Below are 27,162 nucleotides of genomic sequence, written 5' to 3' on the forward strand. Positions count from 1 at the left end.
GCTTCTCCTCTCCCCCAGTCAGGATTTGGCATTCTGATTCCCTTTGAATCAGACTAAATTCTCTAATTATGTTGTACATTAAAATATTGAAATTAATGATATCTGCAATACATTCTTGTTGGTTCTGTTCTGTTTACCCTAAGGGGGGTTATTGCTGCTCTTATCCATGCTAGGCTGCACGGATGCACAGGGAGTTCTCGCCCAGAACAGAACCATACCACCAATCCAAACTATATACTAATTGTCATTCATATTTGATGATAGTGGTCCTGACAGAAATGGCATTTTGGGTAATTGTTGGAGCTTGACAGACTATGGTCACTGTAACATTCTTCAGAATTTTTCCTTTTTGTGTTTCACGGTGGAAAGAAACCTCAGCTGTCAGTGTGGAGTGACATGAGGGTGAGTGAATGATGACAGATTTATATTTGGGGGTGAGTTGTCTTTAATGTTATGTAGGTATATCTAGCTCAGCTATAGCCTGCAATAACTCGCGGCTGTGGCCATTATTCCTGTTTCCATGGTAACATTGACTTCTTGATTGGTGGATTTTGCTTCAAGAATTTGGGTAGTGTAGTACTTGATCAGGAATGTGGCTATTAAAAATGAAGTAGAGTTGCTGCTTCTACAGAGGCATATACAATCACTTCACAACCTCAGAGCTCGGGAAGTTTTTAAAGGGTTTCACAATCTTGCCAAAAAAATTCTCTTTGGGATTTTTCAGTTGGATTTCTACCTCTGGAATCCCACTAACTTATCATTCAAAAATTCATTTAGAGTTTAAATGATTTAGCTTCTGAGGACAAAAAAAAAATCCATTAAATTTGGACAGATATAATGAAATATGTTCGTATGAGAAGTATTGTATTTTTTATATGTGGACATTATAAGGGTGAAGTGTGAAGCTGAAGACTCTTCCTCTCAGGCATTGCCATTTAATTGGAGCTCTCTTTCCTCCCAAGATACTGTTTTTCGCCTCTTTCCTGCTTGTTCCACTTTTCTATTATCTTGTGACTGTCTTCTCCACACTTTCACAGATTTCAGCTGTTCTCTCCCGCTCATGTCACCCACATTTCCCATATACCCATAGACGTTCACATATACCATCAATCATGAGAGTTTGCGTTTTCCGGTGACATTAGCAGCACAGACGGTTTACAATGAGGAAGAGTTGAGCAGAGTTCAACTATATGCAAAGCATCATGTACACTTACCAATACAACGACTGCCTCCTCGTACAGTTGTATATACTGCAGTTAAATGGGAACTGACTGCAGTTGCTTTGAAACCCACATGACATTTTTTTTTTCACTATATCAAACTTAAATTATACCACTGAAAACCTTTGGTTAACAGCCACTGACCAACCTCTGAGTTGAGACTGTCTAGTGGTCAGGCTGATGTAATACTATTTTAGGATTTGTGTAGCGTGTGTGTGTGTGTTGCATTTGAAGGGACCGGCATACACACATACTTACTCGTATACAGTTAGATGAAATGTCTCTACCAATGTTAAAACCATTGAGTCAGAAGGGCAGAGAGATTAGTGTCATTATAAGTATCGAGGAGATTGATTTCATATTATTTTAATTTAGCTGCGGATGTACTTAATGTGAACTGATTTGCATTTTTAGCTCTCACTACATCAGTATTATGACCTTTTTTGATATAGGACTGTAATAGTGCATGAGTTAGCTATAGCGTATGGGATACAGTTGAAAGGAAGGTCACATTTCTTTGTGGTCATGATTCCAGAGCCAGACAAAACCCCACATTCCTCGACTTTTCTGCACCAGGAATGTTTGCTCTCTGTCTTCGCTGTATATCCCTCTCCTTGGCAATCCCACCGGCCCCTCGGCCTGCCAGAACAGCCCTCTGGGTAAACAACAGCAACACTGTTCAGATGTGCTTGGAGGGAAAGCCTCTTTTCCCACTGATCTAGTGATCTGTGACCATTTCAACCACAACTCTTGACACTTGAGGCTGATTGAATTTACACTGCAAAAAAAAAAAAAAAAAAAACATTCCTCAACTACTTTTTAGTTGGTATTTTTGTCATTCTTTGTTTTCCTGTAAAAATACCTAAACTTTCCTACATTTATTTTTGAACATTAGGAAGATTGTTTTAGATATATTAAGTTTGTTTCTGCCCCCAAAAAATGTAAATTCGTGAAGAATTTTTTTTGTTAATCGTTAAAAAAAATATTTATTAGCATAAATCTAATAAAATGTAGTGAGGTTTAGAATTCAAGAAAACAAGAAGTAGCCATTCGCCAATTTGGAAAGAATAATTAACAGTTCAAGATATACCAATACTACCTTTGGGGGTTGGTAAGAATTTTTTGGAATATGTTTTTGAAAAACAGTTTGTTTGACCAAAAATACAGTAAAACTAATATTGTGAAATATTATTTCAATTTAAAATAACTTTTTTAAATTTTTACCTGCTCACAAAACATTCAATGCTGAAAACAGTTGTGCTGATTAAAGTGCCTCTATTATGCTTTTTTGAATATCACATTTCATGCAGTGTGTAATATAGCTTTATGTGAATGTTTTAGGTCTGCAAAGCTTTAAATTTCAAAGAGCACGACAAATAAAGTTATTGTCTTAAAAATATAATTGATTCTGAACTGCTGAAATGAGTCGTCAGCAACTTCCTTTTACATACAAATGTCTACTTTGACACTCAAACACTGTAGTTGTAGAAGACGCTGTTTTCAGCGCTGTGAATCCAATTGTCATGCATTTCAAAAGGATTTGGGCTTGGGCTTGAATTGACACTGTAAAACCGACGCCATTTTTACTGTTCGTATCACGGTGTAGGCCTATCAGGCGCTGAGGAAGCTCCGAAGATAAAATTCAGATATGGTAAATGGCCGTTTCGTTTCCAACACGTGCTGTAAGCAGCAGACCAATCACAACAGTCTGGGCCATCTGACCAATCAGAGCAGAGTAGATTCTCGGAAAGGAGGGGTTTGGAGGGACCGGATCTTTTATCAAACTGTTTCAGACACTGTGAGAAAAGAGGTGATGCTGCAATGTATATTATGAGTAGGCCTAAATGTTTATGCTTTTTGACCTTTACTGCATGTAAACCTATTGTAGGAGACTTCCAAAACAAAATTAGGAACCTTTAAAACAGCATATAGGGGCACTTTAATTAGCGGAAACCGTACATTTTTTCAGTATTCTTTGATAAATAGAAAGTATAAAAGAAAAGCATTTATTTGAAGTAGAAATCTTTTATAACGTTCTAAATGTTTTTACTCTTACTTCTGATTAATTTGAATGTATCCTTGTTAAAAGAAAAATACATATATACATTTATTAAAATGAACGTATGACAAAACATTTTAATCGTTAGTGTATATTCTCTGAAAACCCTTATTATCTTGCACACTTTTTCTTCTTAGGTAAATTTATTTGAGATATTTTTACTGTATGGAAAACAAGACAAAAATTGAATTAGGCTCAGATGTGTATATTTGTACAGTAATTTAACAACATTAATACGGCCAATAAAGGAAACAGCTGAGAGAGAGAGAGAGAGAGAGAGAGAGAGAGAGAGAGAGAGAGAGAGAGAGAGAGAGAGAGAGAGAGAGAGAGAGAGAGAGAGAGAGAGAGAGAGAGAGAGAGAGAGAGAGAGAGAGAGAGAGAGAGAGAGAGAGAGAGAGAGAGATGATAACAACACGATTGTTTAAGAGTCTGAGAGCATCATGTGTGCAATGAAGTCTTGGAGGTCATAGTTCAGCTTCAGCCATCTTGTAGCCCATCTCTCATTTACTCTCTCCTACAGTAAGTTGTATAGCTCTCTTCAAGCCCCCCTGCCTGGTTGTCATGGAAACATGCTTTTTGATTTGATTTAGCTAAAGTACGTTAGAATGTTCATTCGTTTAAATGTCAGTGTAGCTTCCCTGTAGAGAAAGAGATTCATTTATGCATGAGGCTTGGGTTTTCTTCTCTCTCCTTTAATGTACCTCTGTTACCGCTGGTCCGCAATTGTATCTTCCTCTATTGTCAGGACAAAACTCTCTCAAGTGAATATCCCATAAACTTTTAATACGGCAGCGTTGTGTCGGCATGTCCTCTGATGACCTCAATCGGAGCAAATGGTGAATAGAAATGATTGTTGATCTATTTTAGAACAGCACTGGCCAAATCCCTCTAAGAATGCAGGCCTTGGGATAGAAAATCTCACTCTGGAAAGTTTGCTTACATTGTATGACTCACGCATGAGCTGGAAGGGGGGAAGGGTCTGTCCATGTGTGTGTTTGTGTGTGTTTGTAAGTGTGTAGTAAGTCCAGGGTGGAACCAGCAATCATGGTTCATAGGAAAGGAAAGAACAGGCAAGATTTCAGATGTGACGACACCCTTTTTGAACACACACACGCATACACACACAGGCTGCATTTGATTATGGTTGGACTCTATGTAGGCTTGGGAAAGCAGGAGGGGTATTTCAGGAAACTCCTAAATCGTTACTCCAGGCTCAACTTGGCAGCACGTGATTGGCTAGCTCTCTGTTCACATGACTTTGCTGTGGTGTGGAGTCTGGGGTCCTGGATAGCAGGGGGATATTAGAGGAACACACACATACACAAAAAAAAGAAAGAGTAAAAAAAGGGAGTTGGTCTGAATTTTTCAGACGTGAGGCACATTCACTGACCTTACACATAAATCAGAGAGAAAGTTAAGTGGAACTAAAAAAGAGCGCAGTGTAAAAACCCCAGCGCTGTCTAATCTACATGAATTTAGTGTCTATTTTTAAACATGCACTTGAACTTTATCCTACAGGACGTGTTCTTGCGTATTGTTGCGTTTTTAGGAGTGTTGAGTTAAACGTTTAAGAAACATGCTGAAACCATTTCATTGTGCTTTGTCCATAGTTTTAAACGAAAAAACACGTTCCGTGTGAACGGCCCACAAACCTGATGTCATTGCTCCATCTGCTGGTAGAAGAGAGTAGATCACTTTTGATGGACCTTGAGGTCTTCTTTGTATTCAATGTTTTGTGGATAATGATGATTTAACCCTACCATTCAAAAGTATGGGGGTCAGCAAGATTTTTTTAATGCATGTACTTGATCAGAAATACAGTGAAAACACTAATATTGTTGTTATAAATGTTGGAAAGAGTTGCTTAATATATTTGTGGAAACTGATACATTTTTCAGGATCATTTTATTAATAGAAATTTCAAAAGAACAGCATCTATTTGAAAGAGAAACAATCCCCTCCATCTGTTAATCTGTTGGCATGTTAAATATCATGCTTATTTTCTAATTTATATTTGTACAAATTTTATATCATTTTTATGTTCACATTTGTATTTAATAAGAAATTAAAAAGAAATTAAAATAGAAATTAAAATTTAATTTACCAGATACTTTTATTTTATATAGGCTATTGTGATTTACATGATTTAAAGGGATAGTTCACCCAAAAATGAAAATAATACAGTCAACATGGAGCATATACACGTAAGAGTAAGTAAGTCAATAAGTCTCTATACCAATATACTTAGCTTTATTTCAAAAGTAGGCTATTATTATTAAAATGTATTTATTTATTTAAAGGTATATACAAGTGTTATAAACGGATAAAACTTAAACAAGAGTAGGCCTAAATTGGTAGGCAATATTACAGAGCGATTGATTCATCCTTACTAACACCCTGCATGTCTATACCGGACACGACCGCTGTTATATTTTTAATGCATCTGTGCCTTGTGGGACACACGTTATAGAAAGGTTGTCCTAGTTTTCAAGGAGAACCGCTAGTTGTCAGGGAAACTGGTGGCAGGAGGCTCTCCCGAGTGTTTAAAGTGGAGAGAGTCCGGTCATTTTAAGAGATAGTTATCAATCTTCTGTCCCCAGAGGAAACACTGTGTGTGAGAGAGAAAGAGCAAGTGTGTTTGTCTATGTTTGTGGTAAAAGTGAATTTGTGGTCCTGTAGCCCACGCTAGTTTCTGTTTCGAGAGTTTTTTTAGTCCGCCCTGGTTTCATGAGCTATTCGAATAGAGATGTCAAACCACAAAACAACCTTCACAAACAGTCGTTTGTGAGAAGTGAGCGTTATGCATGCTAAATGTGGGGTTTAAATGTCAACTGAATAATTCCAGAATCCGACATTTAAAAATACGAAATAGTGCTTTTGCAGCAGATGCCTTTTCAGCCGCCCTCTGGTGGTGAGAGTCTGTATGTGCACAAACTTACTTTGTTTCTGCCCACCCTTACAAAAAAACAAAAAGTTCATTTTAAGTATACTAAAGTAAAGTTCAAGTATATTTTTTAAGTATACGTTATGTAGTAAGTGTACTAATATCAATGTACTTGAAGTATACTTGTGTATAAGTGTACTGTTTCAATACTACTTGGGACCAAATTGGCCCACTTTTTAGTGTAGTATACGTTTAGGTGTACATTAAGTGTAACAGTAGTAAACTTTGAGTACACAACTAGTTTAGAACTGTTTTTCAGTTGTACTGCAATACTACAAATGAACTTATAGGTATACTTATAGTTTATTAGTCAAATCATTGTAACACATTTTTTTGTTTGTTTGTGAAAGTACACTTTGAAGTGTACTCTCAGTAAACTACTAGTTTAGTAGTTTTATACTACAAGTATACTTGTAAGATTTCTTTAAGTGAACTTAACCATACTTACAGTTTACTATTTATATATTATTTTTGCACTAAATATACTACTATTTATGTATTAATTTGTATACTTGAACTAACTTTTAGTAGATTTGAAGTAAATTCTTACACTACCAGTGGGCAACTCAAAAATTCACATACTCAGAATAAGGAACATCTCTGTTTTCTTTAAAAATCTATATTTTCAAACAATGTAAGTTTATAAGACAGTACAACTATGTGAAAAAAGTATTTAAAAGGCTGTTCAATCCAAAGAAGAAACAAAATTACAGCCAAGTATACTTTGAATACTAAATTATACTTTTAAGTATATCTCGATCAAAATATTGAGTACATAGGGCAAATATACTTAAACTTTCTTGTGCAATTTTAAGTATGTTTTCCGAAAAGGACATAAAGTATATTTCTGAGAAGTACATAAAAATCGACTCATAGTATACTTTCTTATTTTGAGTTTAAAAGAAGTGTACTGATAGCAGACTTGAATAAAGTTATTTTTTGTAAGGGCAGTACCTAATCAGAGTTTTGCAGCTGTGTGTCTGTTTTATTAATGTTGTTTATTTCTGTGTGTTTGTCGGCAGGAGGCTCAGAGCAAATCAAAGGTGTGTGCGAATGTGTTCTGTGGCGCTGGAAGAGAGTGTGCCGTGAACGAGAAAGGAGACCCCAGCTGTCTGTGCATTGAGGTAAGAAAACCTTCTATAGGAAATATGCAGGGATTTGACCAATGCATTTCCTTGACCTTTATATTTCCTTGGATGACTGGATGAGGATTTTTAAACATTTTATAGAGATTGCAGAAAAGCAATTTCTAGCTGATGAAATATTTAGATCTGAGTAAAACTAGAAAATTTTGTATGACTTTTTAGTAAGTTCTGTGACTGTTCCAGGTTTTGAAAATTCCAAGTTTTTATAATGATCTATTGTTGTTGTTTTTTCCGTGATTTTGAGAACACTGAAAACAAAAAAGTACAAGTTTGCAAAAAAAAAAGACCACTTATTGCACAAATAATATACGCATACTTAATTGTGACCCGAATGTAATGATTATTGTTAATAATGTTAATTGCAATTAAATGAAAATGTGTTATAGTTTAAATTTAGATTAAATGCAATTATGCAGAATTTTAGAGTGTTTTTTTGACCCACCTAAGGACTTCGGTACATCTTTATATATAATTTCATAATTACATCTATTGTATGGTAAATATGATTAAAGTATACTGCCAAATATACTGACAAGCATTTATGGCAAACAAAAATATTCTTTAAATTTGGTGCATTTAAAATATATTAACTTTAAGTGTAATAGCGAATAGCACACTACAGTTAACATTATAATCAAGTACTTTACATGTGCTTTTAGTATGTTAGTCAGACACATCAAAATAAGTGTACTTTTTTAAAGCACAACAAAAGATTATTAAACCATGACGATTTAAAATGCGTTTTTTAACTTTACATCATCACAAAGTGTGCTTTTAAAAAAGTGTGTTAAGAAACAGTCATAAAAGTGTCCTCTCTTTAAGTTTATTTAATTCATATTACGTTATCTGCAAGTACAGTTTTATAGAGCAATATAAAGATTTGAAGTACACATTCAATATAATACAAGCACACTTTTTTTTTTATAAGGGATGAAACCTGTTCACTTTTGAAACTTTTCACTTCCCTGAAGTTTTTCCACCATACTATATTGGTCTGGGTTGCTGGCACTTTATTGTTAGACTTTAAGTCAAAATTGTTCAGAGCAATATCCTGAATGAACACTTTTATACAATAACAGCAGTGTGTGTGTGGGACTGGGGTCATGCATAATGTAGGCTACATAAACCATTTATGTGTCTACTTAGATTATACAGCAAAAATATTGAATATATCTCAAATGACATTCACCCTGTAGTGCCTTTGCTTCTTTCATTTGTTTTTCTTGCTTGAGACATAGGCAGTTGTGATAGTTTAAATTGTTGTGTTTTTCTCCTGCAGCAATGCAAACCTCATAAGCGCTCAGTGTGTGGCAGTAATGGAAAAACGTACCGTAACCACTGCGAACTGCACCGTGACGCCTGTCTTACTGGACTCAAGATCCAAGTGGCCCATGAAGGACACTGCAAAGGTGTGTGGAGGAGACCAACATGCAGGAGAATAGGAATGAACCACAGGCATATAGGCTGATTAGGAATGAATTGAAGGGTGATATTGACCGGAAATTACATTCCCTGTGATTTTGCAGGGATTTAACAGTCAATTCTAAACTAAGATTGTACTATAAAATTACACATTATAATAAAGATACAATATGACCTTTAATAAACAATTAAGCCCCAATGTAGTTATCATCATTAGGAGAGTTTTAGTACAATTTGTGAAACATGCAAGCACAGATATCAACACTTAGGGCCAGATCTATTAACAGCTTGATCCGGCGCAAACCCTCCTTTGGTGTTAAAAAACTACTGTCGGGATTTACTAAAGACACGTAGTGAAAAGATCACACGCATCGGCACTTTTTTGGAATTGCGCTCTAATGGTGATTTTCCCTGTTTAGTAAATTTGGCCCTTAGTATACAAAATTCACAATCAATGAACAAACATAATAAAAAAAAAAAAAAAGTGACGACTGTGACGCTTGGTTGCTGTTAGTAATCGCATGATGAAAATGAACTCAAAGAAAAACAGGTTTTTATTCAGAATATCCACAAGAAAATCCACAGGAATGATCATAGGGAGCAAACACAAGCAACTAAAGAAGACAGGAAAACTGATCAAACAGAACTGAGGATAAAAATAGACCGGGAACGTAATCAAGCCCTCCATTGACAGCTACGCAACTACCATTTTGACGTTTCAAAAGGTTCATAAAGAGATCGTAAAACTAATCAATATGAATTGAGTGGTTTAGTACAATTTTTCTGAAGAGACTTGATCGCTTTATATGATGAACAGATTGAATTCAGGCTTTTATTCACATAAACATTCATCAACTCACACATCAGTTGTGGTAAACGGAAGCTCAACTGTTCACTTGATGTGTGAGAACCAATGAGGTTCATTCTCCTGTTACGCAGCGTGTTTGAACCTCATTGGTTTTTGCAGAAGTTCAATAAAATAAATGCCTAAATTCAATCTGTTCATCATATATAATAATCATGTCTCTTCAGAAAATGTGGACTAAACCGCTCAATTCCTATGGAGTAGTTTTACGATCTCTTTATGAACTGTTCGAAGCGTCAAAGTGGTAGTTTTCTTATTATCATCAATGTTGAAAACAGTTGTGCTGCTTCATATTTTTGTGGAAACTAATATTTTTTTTTAGGATTCAAAAGAACTGAATTTGTTTGAAATAGTAATGATGTTTTTCTTTGTAAAAGATTTCTGTCACTTTTATAAAATGTAAGGCATCGTTGCTGAATACATGTATTGATTTCTTAACATACTTGTAATAAATTAATAACCAGAGCTAGTGGCTAGAAATATTGTGTATGCATTTTGAACAGTCTGTGTTTATTAACATAGTAAAAGATGTGGTAAACAAAATCTCATTAAAAGTTGTTTGGGATATTGTTTACCCAGGAAAGACATCATGGGAACGCTGGGATCCTGCTTATAGTAAGAATAGAGGATAAGCTTCATCCAACATTTCTGATTGATAACGGGATAAAATAAGAGATAGGAACATAATGTATTGATTCACTTTGGCAAGATCCCTTGGGAACAGTTTATCTGACTGGAACAGGACATTCTCTCTTGTTCTTACTAATGTACTCATCAATGGTCCAGCTCTGTAACATTGACGTCTTAGACTTATTACCATCTCAGCAAAGAGTGTTGGATCATTGGACGTTGAACAAACGGTCAAATCCAGGTCTAAGTCTGTTATCATGTTATTCTGACCACGTATATTGTTACATTACGACATGCTATGAGGTGACGTTGTAACCTCTTATCTATATTTGATGCGAGTAGTTGCTCAGATGATAACCAAGGGAAGATTCAGTCATAACTACGTGCAGATTGTGAGACATCACTCCACTCACGTTTATCTTTGTCTCTTACAGAGAAGAAGAAGGAGAAGGCTGCAGCCAGCCCAGGTGAGTTGAATTATGACCACTGGCTAAGAGCCAAACCAGAGCTTTCTGATGACTCTACTTATCTGTCGGCTGCACAGATTACCATTAATTACCGACATATTATGAGCTCAGAGATACTGAGAGCAGACATAACCTCTCTGACACGGCGACAGTGGAATTACTTGCGCTCAAAATAACTCTTTAGATGTAGAGAATGTATTTAATCTCTTGGGACCAAGTTTTTGCAATTTTGTTTATGGCTTTAAAGTATTTGGACCATGAGTTTATTGTATGTGCTCTATAGAGGACATCAGCTATTAAGAAAATAAAGATGCTATTGGCAAGAGTGATGGTTTTTCAATCACCAACCAATTTGAACTCATTTCCTTTTTAAACATGCTTTTGTAACATTGACGCATACAATAATGAAATCATTGGTTATGAAATAACTTTATCGGTTGTATCTTTGTATGAAAACTTGTACATATGAAGCAGCAGTGCCTACATTTCATAGGCGTTTAAAATAAACATGTTCTTTAGCATTTTACAGAGAACAGTATGCGTAATATATTTATCAAATAAGATACTGTATTAAACATAATACGGTGATAACACAGCAATACTGTGTGTAAAACCCAGGCATGATGATATAAAATCATGTGAAAACTATAAAATATATACAAATATACTACTGTGTAATTGCAAACGCAATTGAGTTTGTTCCCGTTCGACCAGCAGACGGAGAAGACCTTTATACAGGGGCGTAATTTGTGGGGGGGATGGGGGGGATATAACCCCCCCAATATTTAAATCTATGCATTACAACCCCCTCATTATTTATACCATGATCACAATATCAGGAGGCATACCCAAACTTCAACCCCCCCAATGTTCAAACCAAATCTACGCCCTTGCCTTTATAGAAGTTGAACTTTGCGTGTCTTGAAATCAGAACATGAGGACGTGATTCCATCAAAGATCTGGTGGAGGCACAACTCTGTGAAAACCTAACTCGGGCTATGTAGAAAATGCTCACGCTCCCTCCAGTCTACCAGCGTATGTTGATTTACACTTATTAGCTTATAAATCTAATTATGTTTAAAAAAGACACATTTCTAGTGTAGCTCTCCTCTCTGAGAAAACCTCAGACTGAAATCTACATTGATCTATTGATGTTTTCAGACTAGTGATCAGGTGTTTTCAATCTCATCTGAAATCAGCAGTTTTGGGAGTAACACATAACAAGTAACATGCATACAAAAATCAGATTACTTTTTGATGTAACGAGTAAAGCATTACAAGTAACGTGCATTACACAATCAGATTACTTTTCTGATGTAACGAGTAAAGCATTACAAGTAACATGCATTACGTAATCAGATTACTTTTCTGATGTAACAAGTAAAGCATTACAAGTAACATGCATTACGTAATCAGATTGCTTTTCTGATGTAACGAGTAAAGCATTACAAGTAACGTGCATTACGCAATCAGATTACTTTTCTGATGTAACGAGTAAAGCATTACAAGTAACGTGCATTACGCAATCAGATTACTTTTCTGATGTAACGAGTAAAGCATTACAAGTAACATGCATTACGCAATCAGATTGCTTTTCTGATGTAACGAGTAAAGCATTACAAGTAACATGCATTACGTAATCAGATTACTTTTCTGATGTAACAAGTAAAGCATTACAAGTAACATGCATTACGTAATCCGATTACTTTTCTGATGTAACAAGTAAAGCATTACAAGTAACATGCATTACGCAATCAGATTGCTTTTCTGATGTAACGAGTAAAGCATTACAAGTAACGTGCATTACGCAATCAGATTACTTTTCTGATGTAACAAGTAAAGCATTACAAGTAACATGCATTACGCAATCAGATTGCTTTTCTGATGTAACGAGTAAAGCATTACAAGTAACATGCATTACGTAATCAGATTACTTTTCTGATGTAACAAGTAAAGCATTACAAGTAACATGCATTACGTAATCAGATTGCTTTTCTGATGTAAAAAGTAAAGCATTACAAGTAACGTGCATTACGCAATCAGATTGCTTTTGATGTAACGAGTAAAGCATTACAAGTAACGTGCATTACGCAATCAGATTGCTTTTGATGTAACGAGTAAAGCATTACAAGTAATGTGCATTATGTAATCAGATTACTTTTCTGATGTAACGAGTAAAGCATTACAAGTAACGTGTATTACGCAATCAGATTGCTTTTGATGTAACGAGTAAAGCATTACAAGTAATGTGCATTATGTAATCAGATTACTTTTGATGTAACGAGTAAAGCATTACAAGTAACGTGCATTACGTAATCCGCTTACTTTTCTGGTGTAACAAGTAAAGCATTACAAGTAACATGCATTACGTAATCAGATTACTTTTCTGATGTAACAAGTAAAGCATTACAAGTAACGTGCATTACGTAATCAGATTACTTTTCTGATGTAACAAGTAAAGCATTACAAGTAACGTGCATTACGTAATCCGATTACTTTTCTGATGTAACGAGTAAAGCATTACAAGTAACGTGCATTACGTAATCCGATTACTTTTCTGATGTAACGAGTAAAGCATTACAAGTAATGTGCATTACGCAATCAGATTACATTTGATGTAACAAGTAAAGCATTACAATTAACGTGCATTACGCAATCAGATTACATTTGATGTAACAAGTAAAGCATTACAAGTAACGTGCATTACGTTATCCGATTACTTTTCTGATGTATCGAGTAAAGTAATGCATTACAAGTAACGTACATTACATAATCACATTACTTTTTTGATGTAACTGCAAATTGACGTGGCAAACTGCGAAGTTGCAAAACGATCCCCGTTCACACGGTTCTGTGAAAACGATGCCATGCCACTTTGTAAAGAAACACTACGTGCCTATAGACTGAACACGTAACACACAAAATTCATGCTTTTGTAGTTTACATAGAGATGGTAGTGGTTTCATTTTCAAAAACTTGCACTTTCAATCCCGTTTTCAAAAGTTTGCATTATCAGGCCCCCAAAATGCTGTTGTCGTGTAAATGAATGTCCAGAACGCATTGAACGCAAGTTTTACGTTTTTAGTTGAAAACGGTGTCGTGTAAACTGCCCTTTCGTGTCCGCAAACTTAGCAGATCATATTCTTGCAGAAAATTACTAGGACATTTTCTGTTTTTTTATGCAGATCTTTTTTCTTTCAGAATACTGTTTCTCATTCCTTAAAATTGGTTTATTTCAAATATCCGACATTTATCAAATGGACATGATAATCACACATTTTTAAAAACCAAGAAGAGAACTCCCAAACATTTCCCAAGAAGCCCAGGATGTCCTCTTCATGATGCACCAGTGGATCTAATCAGTAAAATGTGCTCTGTCAAGAACAAAACTGACTTGCTGGATCCCAGGAGGATAAAGCTGAATTTACTAAACCTGAAACACCAGTTAGCATATGATATATGTGTTACATCATGTTCTTCTGTCTAACTTTGTGTCTGTCTGCCTGTGTGTGTGATCTCTGAAGTTGTGTGTTACGTTGCGGATCGTAACGAGCTGCGCAGACGTGTGATCGACTGGCTGCAGACAGAGGTTGTTCCAGACGGCTGGTTCACTAAGGGCTCCAACTTCACTGATATCCTCCTCAAGTACTTCAAGGTGTGTGCAGTCATTTCAAATATTAAACCAGCAAGAATTTGTATATTTCCGTACTTTATGACAAGACACTACAGGCAAAAAGTTTTTAGATTGTGGGCTACGTTTCAAAGAAAACATCCAAAATAGACTTTTAAGTGTTTTTATTGCACTTTATGTATTTCCATCTGTAGATTTTAATTCGAATGCATATCTTTAAAGGCTGTTTTCTCAAACTGAGTTCTGAACTCTGTCAGAAATCTCCACTTCAGTAGCACTTACATCAATCTTTATAGTTTTATTCTGAAGGTTTGTACAGTGAGGTTTGTTAATTTATTATCTACCTGATTTTATAAAACATTTTAATCCAAAAAAAAGAGATAAAAAAAATCCTGCAGTAAATTAAAATTTTAATATGTCAACAAAATGAAACAAGAATTTTTAACCTGGCTTCATCCAATGTTCAGATTTATGTTCTTAAAATGTATGCAAATTAGTGTATATGTGGCTAAAGTGTAAAGTGGCTTCAATAAAGCGCAAGATGAAGTGAACAACAAAAACAGTCTTTAATATTAATACAACAATAACACGCAGGAGATTTCAGGAGTAATAGTATAACAACCACGTAAATACATAAATGAGACCGAACCAAAAACTGAATGAACTGATTCATAACAGAAAACAAAAACAGGTGCGTAAATTAGATTGTCCTTTCTGTTACCGTTTTACAGCAAAACCCATCCACGGCACTTTTGTGAACTTGAACTTGAGAGCGCGATGTGTCTGGTGTGAAGCAAATGGCGCTTCAGGCATATGGCTCCGCCACTGCCAACAATATGCGGAATTATTAACATCATAACATAAGCAGAATAGGTTAAGTGACAGTTTTGGTTTCCACATTTTTGAACATTTCTTTTGACATCTCTTTTGCATTGATATCAGTTTGAAGTGTAGTCATGAAAGGAATGAGATTGATTCTGGTCTAGATCCTCCAGCATCAGGGCTTTTTGTATATTAGCCTCCACCAGGGAATGTCTGCGCCCTCCTGCCGCTCTTCAAATTGCCTTCAGGACACGCCACATCATTTTTCTGACAGCCTCCTAAGGCGTGTAAAATACACCTAAAATGACTTCTGTTTGCATAGCAGCAGTTTGTTGGATCTTTTGATGGATCAGTCTGTTTCAGTATTAGTTCACCTTTGCACTGGCAGAGATGTGACGCACAGATGGCTGATGAACAAGTCTCTACAGCTGTCAGCACAATCCATAAATCTGACTGACTGCTATCACCTGACCAATAATCCATATGCTGCTCTGGGGTGTGTTTCCCGAAAGCATCGTTAGCCAACTATGGTCGCAAGTTCCGTCGTTACCAATAGAGTTCAATGGGATTTGCGGCCAACTTGCGACCATAGTTGGCTAACGATGCTTTCGGGAAACGCACCCCAGATCAGTTAAACATCCTTCTCTAAAGTATTTAAAGGGATAGTCCACCCCAAAATGAATTCCTGTCAATATTTGCTCACTCATTCCAATCCTGTATGAATTTTCTTCTTCTGTGGAACTCAAAAGAAAATAGATTTTTCTCCAAGCAATGGAAGTCAATGCGGTCAAATGTTGATTTGAACCCTATTGACTTTCACTGAAACATTCTACAAAATAGATTCTGTTGTGTTCCACAGAAGAAACAGTGTCATGTTCAGGTTTGGATCGACATTAGGGGAATAAATGATGGAATAATTCAAAATTTCAGGTCAATTTTCCCTTCAAATGTTGGAGAACAAAGCCTGGAAGTTTGACTCAATCATGAACATGTCCTTTTACTCTTGTTTATTGGTCAACATGACAAAATCACTTGTACCAGGCAGAGTACAGTCTTCTGACAAACTGTTGAGATAAGATTAAACCAAGTGCATGATGTGTAAAAGTTTCAAAGTAGCTTATGTTGATCACTGATGCATGTGTCTGTATAAACTGAAGAATTGAAATGGCTTTTTTTTCCTGCGATGAAGTGTTTCCACAGTTATTAACATCGCAAATCTAGCAAAGTTGTTTGTATTTTTATTTTTTACAAAGTTTAATGTACATTTATAACAATATACTTGGTAAACTTGGCATTCAATTTCAGATACCTAGAGTTTCTAATACATCAGCTAAAGGAGTGACACCAAATACACTTCATCTTTCTCTCTTCTGACCACCTTAATCAATCTCTTTACATTTTTTTACTTCTTTAGTAAAGAAACACCATTGTGGATTTTTTTCTGTTGCTACTGGAGCAAAATGTGCATACACAAAAAATATTTCATATAGCCTATAATTTCCGTTCACTAATATACAGTAGATGTTTACCCAAACTATGATGACTTCCGCTTCAGAGAAGCCCGTAAATGTGAAAAGGGTTCATATACTGTAGCGCACAGTCTCATCTACCTACTGTCCTACACACATTTGCAGACTACCGAGTGGATATCAGACATATTAGTCATCAGACTATCTGCTCAGAGCAAACACTGCAGCACTTGCACAGAGACCAGATAACCTCAGAGTCTGGCCTGCTGCGTCTCACACTCCCATTTCAGGAAGACTTCATTCTTTAGATTCGAGGGAGCATTTGATTGGACAGAATATCTGATGAGAAGCTGAAGTGTATGTAGATTGATACCATCAAAATCATTGATCCATCCCATATTGATCGGTTTGAACGCTTATATCTTCTAAATGCAAATTTTGTTATTGTTTTGGAACACAATAGCTTTTACAGTTAACATATTCGTACGAAAAGACAAAAAAATGTCAATTTTGATTTCATGGGAACTTTAAGGATATTAGATAACTTAGACATTTTATATTTACATCTTGCTACTTTTCATGCTGTTTCCTTGACTTAAAATGACCTGTCTAATAGTGATCATCATGACCTTCTCGACTGTATTCAACAAAAAAACAGTGTCAAGCAGTTTCATAATTTTAACATAACTCATTCAATCAACTTTCAATTAATTGTAGTAAAAAATATTGTAAGTATTTGTTTACAGTTTTTCTCGATTGCTTAAACACTATAACCAGGCTTTTGAACTAAAATATCAAAACCATAATGCCATTTATCAAAAAGCACACCCATTTCACTGAACTATGAACACTATTCCCCTGTTTTGACACATTAGTCAGATTTGTTGAACTGTCAAAGCAAAACTCTACACACAAATCCCTTGCCTACACCACGTGGTCATTTAGAAAGCACTAGCATTCAAAATTGTTCACTCAAGTCAGCACAGCTTCAGCTCAGTTAGCACACAATTACCCAGGTGAAAACACTAAGAGTCAAAATTGAACACACATCAGTCAGATCCTTCAATCGATAGATAAAAGGTTATACAATCTTTTATAAAAGATAAAAATCATTTAACTGAGTTTTGGAACAATGGATCCACAGAGAAATTAAGCAATATGTCGAGGAGGGAGAGGAAGAGGAGGAGGAAGAGGAACAGGAAGAGGAATAGGAGGAGAAGGAAGGGCAAGGGCAAGAAGACAAGCAGTCTCGGATGAAATTCAAGCCACTTTAGTTGGCAATGTCCTTGTCCATGGTATGACTATATAAGGGAGGCTGGGCAACGAGTTCAGCCAAATTTGAGTCGCTTCACCGTCGCCTCCATCATCAGAACCTTCAGGGAGGTGTGGTGGCAAACAAATTTATATCACTGAATAAGAGACAAACATTTACAATTGTCTTTGTACGACTGCTGGCCTTTTCTTTCAAGAACATAAACCTCATCAGTCACACAGAGTGGCTGCAGAGTGTGACAGTGAAGGGAGGGCATCCTTTCTCCTTTATAGTCTTGACTCCCAGAATGTTATCTTTCTAGGCCAATGATGGTATTTCAACCATATGTGGAACATTCTTAGACTTGTTCATCATATTGTATCCTTGAGTGGAGGCATGTACCAACACTCTTTACCATTCCAATACAATTCCATATTTGAATAAGGTTTGTGTTTGCTCTTTTACTGTCATATGATGCTCACATCTTACGTAAGAGTAGGAGAGAGGGGGGAAAAAAAGATGGGGGGGGGGAGCAACATGAATTACCAGTTTTGGAAATGTTGTTTTGAATTTATAGCACCAGTGTGTAAGACTATGTTGTAGTGTGTGTATTTTTGAGGGCTTGTGTGTCCTGTCTGAGGGCAAAGTTTGGTTTTTCAGCAAGAGTGAATGGTTTTGAGTGTAGAGCTTCATTTTGACCTGAAAATAGGATGTTTGAGGAATTGGGTGAGACGTTATGGATTTGTGTTTACTGTTTTGAGAATACGAGGCATAGTTTCAAGAAATGTGTTTAAGCAATCGAGAAAAACTGTAATTGTTAATCAAAATGTAAAAGTTAATTAAATTGAGCATACTTTTTTTGTCTGATCTCAACACTAGGCCTTTTCACGCTTAAGTTTTAACCCCGGGACCGGGTAAAGGAATGTTTCACACTTGTTATTTAGAAGCAGGGGTTATGAAACATTGATCCGAAACAACATTCTAACTTGGTTTGGGTGTAAAACCAGTGCGAAACCTAAGACTTCCCCAACCGTGCATTACATTATTGTGCTTTGGACAGTAACAGAAACACTGTGACTTATAAACCCAGGGTTTAGGGATGTAGTTTGAAACCATGTGTCAGTTTATGAAAACCAAGATTAATTGTTAACCACAGGTAAATTATGAGCAGTGTGAAACTTGAAGCAGGATAACCCAGGATTACTTTTACTTGATAGAGGGTTAACTATTTCAAGTGTGAAAATACATGAGTTCATTACATTTATTTTCAGTATGCTCTTATGCTTCTTGGTAGAATTATGATAACGGAGACACTCAGCTGGATTCTTCAGAGCTGCTCAAGTTCATTCAGCACAATGGGACCGCCGTTCAGATGAACTCGTACGTTGAAGAGGAGAACAACCGTCTACTCAGGTGAAAACACACACAGTCACACTCACTCACAAAACCACTACACTACCGGTCAAAAGTTTGGTGTCAGTAAGGTGGTTTAGAAAAGATGGTCTAATGTTACATTATGTTGGTACTCAAGGATATAACCAAATTTGCAAGATTGGGGAAACCAAATAGTTTATAAGTCTGTCATTGAAAATTAGTAATCAACATTAATATAATAATGGAGGGAGGGGAAAGTGGGAATTACACCTTTAATTTCCATTCATTTCAATGATCAGCTGAAAATATCTATACGATACGTAAAATATATGTTAAAAGTTCTCCTGATCTTTAACTGTTTTTTTCTGTGGAAGCTGGTCGATAAACAAAATGTAGACACAACTGTTCAGTGGAATGCAAAAGAGAAGTCAGGATTTTGTACCCTTTTGTCTAAATGAGGACAGACTTTACATTTTCCATTAGCCACTAACAATCTCTATCCACTACTACAGTTATAATCATCATAATAATCCCTTTCACACTGGACTTCTTCCTGTTTCTCTGACAGTAAAGGTCATGGGAGTTTATTGTGTCCATCTGGCGGTCAGGATGACCTAGAGTGGAAAAACTCTACAAACACTGATAATAACGGGCAAACATTTCACTGCCCTACTGGTTAGCTGGATAGTGCATTGAAAACACAAATAGGACTTGTATTTTTAACTCCAAAAATGCCCTCTTGATCACATCTGAATAAAATGTTTTGTCCTTAAAGGAATTTACAAATGATCCCACATGTATCTCGCAGGAGTCTTTGTGTGGACGCTCTTATCGAGCTCTCAGATGAGAATGCCGACTGGAAACTGAGCTTTGATGAGTTCCTCAACTGCCTGAAACCAGGCTTCAACCCTCCTGAGAAGAGTAAGTCTCTTTCTGTCTTTCCTTCTTTCTGCATGTGGATTATACAGACTTTTTTCAACCAATATGCAAAAGTCAGAAACGTTGGTGAATCCAGAAAATATGAGCAGATGCAATTTAAACCACATATGCGAACAAAAAATGCACCACTTGTATAATGACAATGTGGGCAGTCAAGATTGTGTACAAAGCCGTAGTCCTTTTTTACTCTGAAGGTGGAGTTTTAATTCCTTCATAATAAAGGTTTTGCTTCTGTATTACAGAACCTTCTTAAAGGAATGTTCAGTTCCATAGTTTTCCCAGAATTGTAGTTGTGTGAGGCAGAAAGGGGTTTTCCGCTCTTCCACAGAATGTTCCTCAGGCTGATCGGCTCCGTATGCAGAACTAGGTGAAAGTTCAGTGGGAGGAACTGCCTTCTCTAGCAGAGTTTACACATTCAAACCTATTGTCAACTAAAACTAAAGCTATGAAAAATGTTTTGTTAATTGAAATAAAGCTGAAAAAAAACTCGAAATGCTAGATGGAAAAATTAAATGAAAAGAAGATATGTTGTCTTTGCAACTAACTGGTAAGTAGTTCAAGTTGAAGTACTACTAAAATTACTATAACAAACTTAAATAAAAATGTATAAGTTAATAGAAATATAAAATGAACAAAAACTAATAAAAATGACAAAAACGCATAACAAAATGACTAAAACTCAAACTAAAATGATTATATAAAAATACAAGTTTATTAAAAATATTAATAAAAAAAACATAATAGTATATACATAATATTAAAATAACACTGCTCAGAACATGGACCTGTGTATCCGTCACAGGATATGAAAAAGGACATACTATAGAACAATATAAATATCATGGAGAAGGGTATATCACATTTATAAATTATGTTTACATTGAACTTACTTAACAGCATTCATAGTATATCATTCAGAATCAAAAGCAAATGTCCTGGCTTCAGCTTGCCATGATTGTTCAGAACTGCACACTTCAGTCATATTCATTTACCCTAGTTTCCCCTGAATGGTTGTAGCAACATTGTCCCAGATTCCCAAATTCAAAACAGGAAATTACAGTGGAATGACTAAGGCATACTTGGTTGGAGGCACATTCATGTAATGCATGCCTTTCACACAAAATGGCTATGTTCTGAGAGAAGTCACTGATTTCAAGCTTGTAAATAAAGAATAAAGTGTTGGTGGTCAATGTCAAAGCCTTCTTTTGCTTTTTGAAAGCTTGTTTTGAAATATTTCGCATATTTTTGGAGCACATATTTTTGTGGTAACATGGGTATGGTGTGTGTATTATTACAGAATGTGCTCTGGAAGATGAGACCTATGAGGACGGCGCCGAGACACAGGTGGAGTGCAACCGCTGCGTCTGCGCGTGTGGAAACTGGGTCTGCACCGCCATGACCTGTGATGGTGAGTTTAAATCACCAAATACATTTTATCATCATATTTTGATAGATTAGCAGAGAGTGGGGTAAACTGTGCCACTTTACACTGCATAGTCGAGGCAAAAGGACACTGAGATAAAAAAATAATAATAATTCACCCAAATATATATCAGGATGTCAAGATATATATTTCAGATAGCATTGGCAATACAAGGCCATAGAAATAAGACTTGACAAAAAAGTGGTAAAGTGACGAGAAGTTCTGAAAACTGTATTTGGTCACATTATAAGAAGGTTTCTTACGTTAAGGGACTGACACATCTTACCCCACTTTTCTCCAAAGTACTGATTTTATAATAAATGTAGATTTTTATAATGAAATGATAATGAGACGGACTGGCTCCATAGAGAAAAGCCCAGTTATTGACACTAATGGGGATGAGGAGATGACTGAAGAGGAGTGGACCCGTCGTGTGGCTGAACTCAACAAGCATCAGGTCAGCTGACTAACTTCATAGCAAATTAATGTCATTCATTTATTACAAATTCATTTTTAACTGCTTCCTATCGGACTGTCCCATCTGATAAAGAAAATGCCTTAAATATATTTATATTTCATTCAATACCAAAATATATTGAGAAAAAACTTTCAAAAGTTTGGGGTCAGTAAGGTAATTTTTTTTTTTTAAAGAAATTAAACCTTTTATTCCGTTTAAAACTGAGAACCAGGCATTTATAATGTTACAGAAGATTTCTATTTCAATGAATAACTGTTTTTTTTTTTTACTTTCTATTTATCAAAGAATCTTGGTTTCCTGGTATCACTGTTTTCACAAAAATATTAAGCAGCACATCTGTTTTCACCATTGATAATAATAGGAAAAGTTTCTTGAGTAGCAAATCACCATATTATAATGATTTCTGAAGGATCATGTGACACTGAAGACATACTGGAGTAATGATGCTGAAAATTCAGCTTTGATCACAGGAATAAATTACATTTGAAAATATATTCAAATAGAGAACATTTGTTAATATTTTATAATATTTTATTATTTTGAGCCAAATAAATGCAGCCTTGGTGAGCATAAGAGACTTCTTTAAAAAAATATAAAGAATTGTCTCAGGTGACGACTGTAACCATGGTTCAAAGAGAAGAGGATGTCATCAACTTCAATTGGCTTTATGCACAGCTTCACTACTTCATGAACTTAAGCCAGCTCCTTTGTTTCCTGTCTGCCATTATTGGACAAACTGATTAATCCAGGTGTGCCTGATTATTGTTACTGAGGCCAGGCACACCTGGATTAATCAGTTTGTCCAATAATGGCAGACAGGAAACAAAGGAGCTGGCTAAAGTTCAGGAAGTAGTGCAGCTGTGCATAAAGCCAATTGTCTGAAGGAAGACGTACAGGCATGTCCGGAAGAATGGCAAGGCGATGCAGTGTCTCGTTCCCCTTCTCGGGGAACCATGGTGACAGTCCTAACCTAACCTGAGAAGTTCCCTTTCTAAGTGGAACTCTACACTGCGTCGAGAAAGATGACGCTATGGGGAACGAAATACTCGCTACGCCATACTTGTGAAAATGCCTGCCCGCTGTGCTTGTGAACCAACAGCGAGCTATAGACCGTAGCCAAGCTTACCATACACTGCACCTAGTGACCAAAAACTGAACCAGCCTTCAATTCAGATTCACAGAGAAACATTTTAACATTATCTCGAGCATTACGTCAGCGACAGTGGGACGCTATGGCGGTATTGTCCCCTTTTCCTGTCTTGTCTAGCCAATTAACATGTGTTCACAGAAGGAGCACATAGCACTTCCAGCGGGAGAATGGCGATCAGAATGGCGATCAGGGACGCAAAACAGCACGAATGCCCATCGTTCCCTCGTTCTATAGAATACGAAGAATACTGAGACTGCCCCTAAACCTAATTCACTAGGGGACACTAGAGGGCAGAGTGAGACGCTATAGCGTGAATGCCCAGTCTCTTCCTCTAGGACTCTACTCTCACGCTATCAGGGAGGCACGTTAATATAGACGTCATACTTTCAGTAATATCTGGCCGGCATATGCAGCTAGCCATATTCGCTTTACAGCCACATAACCGACCATACCAGGAAGGGCGGCAGGTAGAAGAAAGGGATGGGGTCGCATAAAAGCCCAGTTCTACACCTGCACCACCACATACAATAGAAAGAAAGCATTCTCATATTGTCTCCGATGCGAAAGCTATAAGGGGAGCAATTATAGCAATCGCTCTACCTCCTTTACAGAAACAGCGCAGAGAAGACCTAAATAATTTCTCTAACAGATAAAAGAGTGGAGCGCTTTTAAAAAACTCCTTCCTAATCTGTGTGCCTTCTGCCCCTTTAAAAAAAAGAGGGGACACACTCAGTAGTTACAAAGGTGGACCACGATAGTGAACACACCAACCTTAATTACGAGTGTGGTTACAAGGGAAGCACACTAATCTTACGGAACCATAAAATAATGAATAGGAAGCACACCGCAAATGTGTTTTTACTTAGGGTTTATCACATAATACACTGCAGGCACACAGAAACTGAATCCCTCAGTAGAAGCAGGAGCTTGCTGATTTAAAGAGCATTTTATAGTCTCACACTACATGCACTAACTCTTAAACAAGTAAAGTGAAGTCAAATGTGACATACAGTCGTAAGTGGTTTTGTTGGACATCATTAAGAATCTAAGAACTAGCTTCTTCAAGTCAAGGCAGGATTAGCTGAGCTTGAGGGAGGAGTTAGTTTGTCATCTGACTAATACACTTTTTAAAGGGCTGTAAATTGCAGGTGACCTTCCTCATAGGCGGTTACATTCATGATTGTTACCTAACCCTATCTAACCCTAACCCAGGCAGAACCTCGGAATGGACTGACTTGTAACTTTTTCCCTCCATCAGGAGACTGTGGAGAAGATGAAGAGCAGCACAAAGGAGGTCTAAAACAGGACAGAGAGAGACAAGAGGAGGGAGAAGATGTGGACGAATTCCTCTCCTACTGATCACAATCAGGATTCCTGAGATTACGTACTGTTATTGGAAGAATCACAGTATTTTCAATAAATAGGTTATTACTTTTATTGCTATATGAACTGCATCTACTCTCTGGTTAATGTGCTTTTCATTGCGGTTGTATTTTTCTACATATTTCATTAGCTTTTCATTCTTTTGTATGTTCATATGTCTTCGAGTGCTGTAAACTGTTTGATTGTGTCACTCCAAACGATGCCGAAGAGGCCCCAGCACTTTGTTATGGGGGCCCTTGTTTTATTCACTATTGTTTGATTTTATGTACCATTCTTTATACCATTTATTTGTTTGTCTGTCTACAGTTATATGTGGAAATGTTTATTTTTTATTTTATTGAGACAATGGCAATAGAAGAAGAAAGAAGAATAAGAAAGGGTTTCGAGAGTGATGCCGAGAGAGCAAAACAACACGGGTTCATCCATCAAACTGTGACTTCAGAGCTTCAGAACTAGAGATATCCCTCAGTCAGATGGTAGATAGTCATGCTAAAACAACAACAACAAACTAGTGAAAGCTCGCTTGACAGATAAAAAAATGTGACTTGAAAGAAGCTCGCTCTCTCTTTCACTCTCATCACGAACGCAGTCATAGTCTTGAGACCTTTCGTAAAGGTGCTAATGTTAGAATTCCTCGGTTTGCGGCTTTGCTCTTATGCATTAGATGGTAGATACGCTCATTACACACTAGAAGCAGTGTGGCTCAGTAAAGTAGAGAGGCAATATCTTTGAATTTTTATTTTATTACTTGACATGCATGCCTTTTCTGCCATGAGCGATTGCATCGAAAGTCCTTCGATCAGAGTAGATCAGCTCCATAGATTGGAAGAAAACTGCTGCACAAATGCATTGAGCTTGTATTTATGTTAGTTGCTAGAGGCAGTTCATGCTGAAACTCTCTCACTGCGTTCAGTCCCACTCTGATGCTCAGTTTGAATCGATGAAAATGATCTAACAAGCCAGGTTTATACGAAATAAAGGAGTTTAAGCAGTTGAGGTGGGACTGAGTACAGGAGGAGTGATCTGAAACCAAAGCCTGATGTTTAGGATGTTTTAAATTGTTGTACGAAAACCTCCAGGTATACCACTACTCTGGACCCAGCAACTACTTTATACCTGTTACGTAAAATATCTGTCAGAATAAGGATTAGAGTCGCTATTGCCTCTGTAGTGTAGTTGCATTCCCACCGAATTGGGAGAATTTGTGTGTGTGTGTGTAAGCTTGTTTAATTTCCACTAAATTCCACTAACAGTACGAATCCTTTGTGGTAATTAGTGCCTTATATACAAACAGTGCGCCACGGGTGAAGTGGCTTCTTCTGTAGGTATAAACCACCTAATATAGGACACGGTGCACAAGAATTTTCCAGTATTATGGTAGACACCTAGACAGCCTTTTATATGTCTGTATGATTGTTTTATTCAATGGGGCAGAATTAAAACATTTTACTGTAAAAACCCTTGTTCTGTTTCATTCATATTTACTTCTCTGATTATTATTTGATATGTACTGTGTGCTAATAATAATGCAATAATAAAAATAAAAAAGTACGAACGTTTGATATCTTATGTCTCACAAAAATGATTACGGTTTAGTGTGTGGATTTTTGATTTTATGTAGGCTAACTTCAGGAGGTAATCAACTGGGAAAGAAATGCTATCCTGTAAAAACTATTTGATTTGAAAACTTGATTTGAATGTGGCTTTTATTTCTTCTATATTCACAAGTGACTGTAAGAAATGGTTGAAGGGTTAGTTCACTCAAAAAAAGAAAAAATTCTCATCAATTACTCGCCCTCATGTCGTTCCAAAACGTAAGACTTTAATTCATCTTCGAAACACAAATTAAGATATTTTAAATGAAATCTGAGAAATTTCTAACCCTCCATTGACAGCTACGCCACTACCACTTTGTCGCTTCAAAAAGTTCATAAAGTGATCATGAAACTAATCTATAAGAATCAATCTGTTTTATCCAGATTTTCTGAAGAGACTTGATAGCTTTATATGATGAACCGATTTATTCCCATATGAACATTGATCAGTGACCATAAACAGAAGCTCATCGGAATCTGCTTGCAGAAGCTCAAACGTACTACGTAACACGCGAGAATGAACCTTATTGGTTCTTGCTGAAGCTTAAACGTGCTGCGTAACACGAGAATGAACCTCATTGGTTCTTGCTGAAGCTCAAACGTGCTGCTTAACACGAGAATGAACCTTATTGGTTCTTGCTGAAGCTTAAACGTGCTGCGTAACACGAGAATGAACCTCATTGGTTCTTGCTGAAGCTCAAACGTGCTGCTTAACACGAGAATGAACCTCATTGGTTCTTGTTGAAGCTCAAACGTGCTGCGTAACGCGAGAATGAACCTCATTGGTTCTTGCTGAAGCTCAAACGTGCTGCGTAACGCGAGAATGAACCTCATTGGCTCTTACAGAAGCTCAAACGTGCTGCGTAACTTGAGAATGAACCTCATTGGTTCTTG

General features: G+C 36.6%; 1 protein-coding gene across 1 annotated transcript in view; it reads left to right on the plus strand.

The window, feature by feature from the left end:
- Positions 1–25,421, plus strand: part of fstl1b (follistatin-like 1b) — a 48,061-nt gene extending 22,640 nt beyond the window's left edge. The window contains exons 3-11 of the mRNA XM_056240887.1: positions 7,246–7,347; positions 8,648–8,777; positions 10,720–10,752; positions 14,277–14,407; positions 19,221–19,339; positions 20,109–20,221; positions 21,537–21,647; positions 22,031–22,119; positions 24,549–25,421. Coding sequence (XP_056096862.1) covers positions 7,246–7,347; positions 8,648–8,777; positions 10,720–10,752; positions 14,277–14,407; positions 19,221–19,339; positions 20,109–20,221; positions 21,537–21,647; positions 22,031–22,119; positions 24,549–24,590 — 870 coding nt within the window. The 3' untranslated portion in view covers positions 24,591–25,421. The remainder of the gene's footprint in view (positions 1–7,245; positions 7,348–8,647; positions 8,778–10,719; positions 10,753–14,276; positions 14,408–19,220; positions 19,340–20,108; positions 20,222–21,536; positions 21,648–22,030; positions 22,120–24,548) is intronic.
- Positions 25,422–27,162: the final 1,741 nt, after the last annotated feature.

Source organism: Rhinichthys klamathensis, unplaced genomic scaffold (genome assembly GCF_029890125.1).
Source record: "Rhinichthys klamathensis goyatoka isolate OS25496 unplaced genomic scaffold, OSU_Roscu_1.1 h1tg000021l_1, whole genome shotgun sequence".
Classification (NCBI taxonomy): domain Eukaryota; kingdom Metazoa; phylum Chordata; class Actinopteri; order Cypriniformes; family Leuciscidae; genus Rhinichthys; species Rhinichthys klamathensis.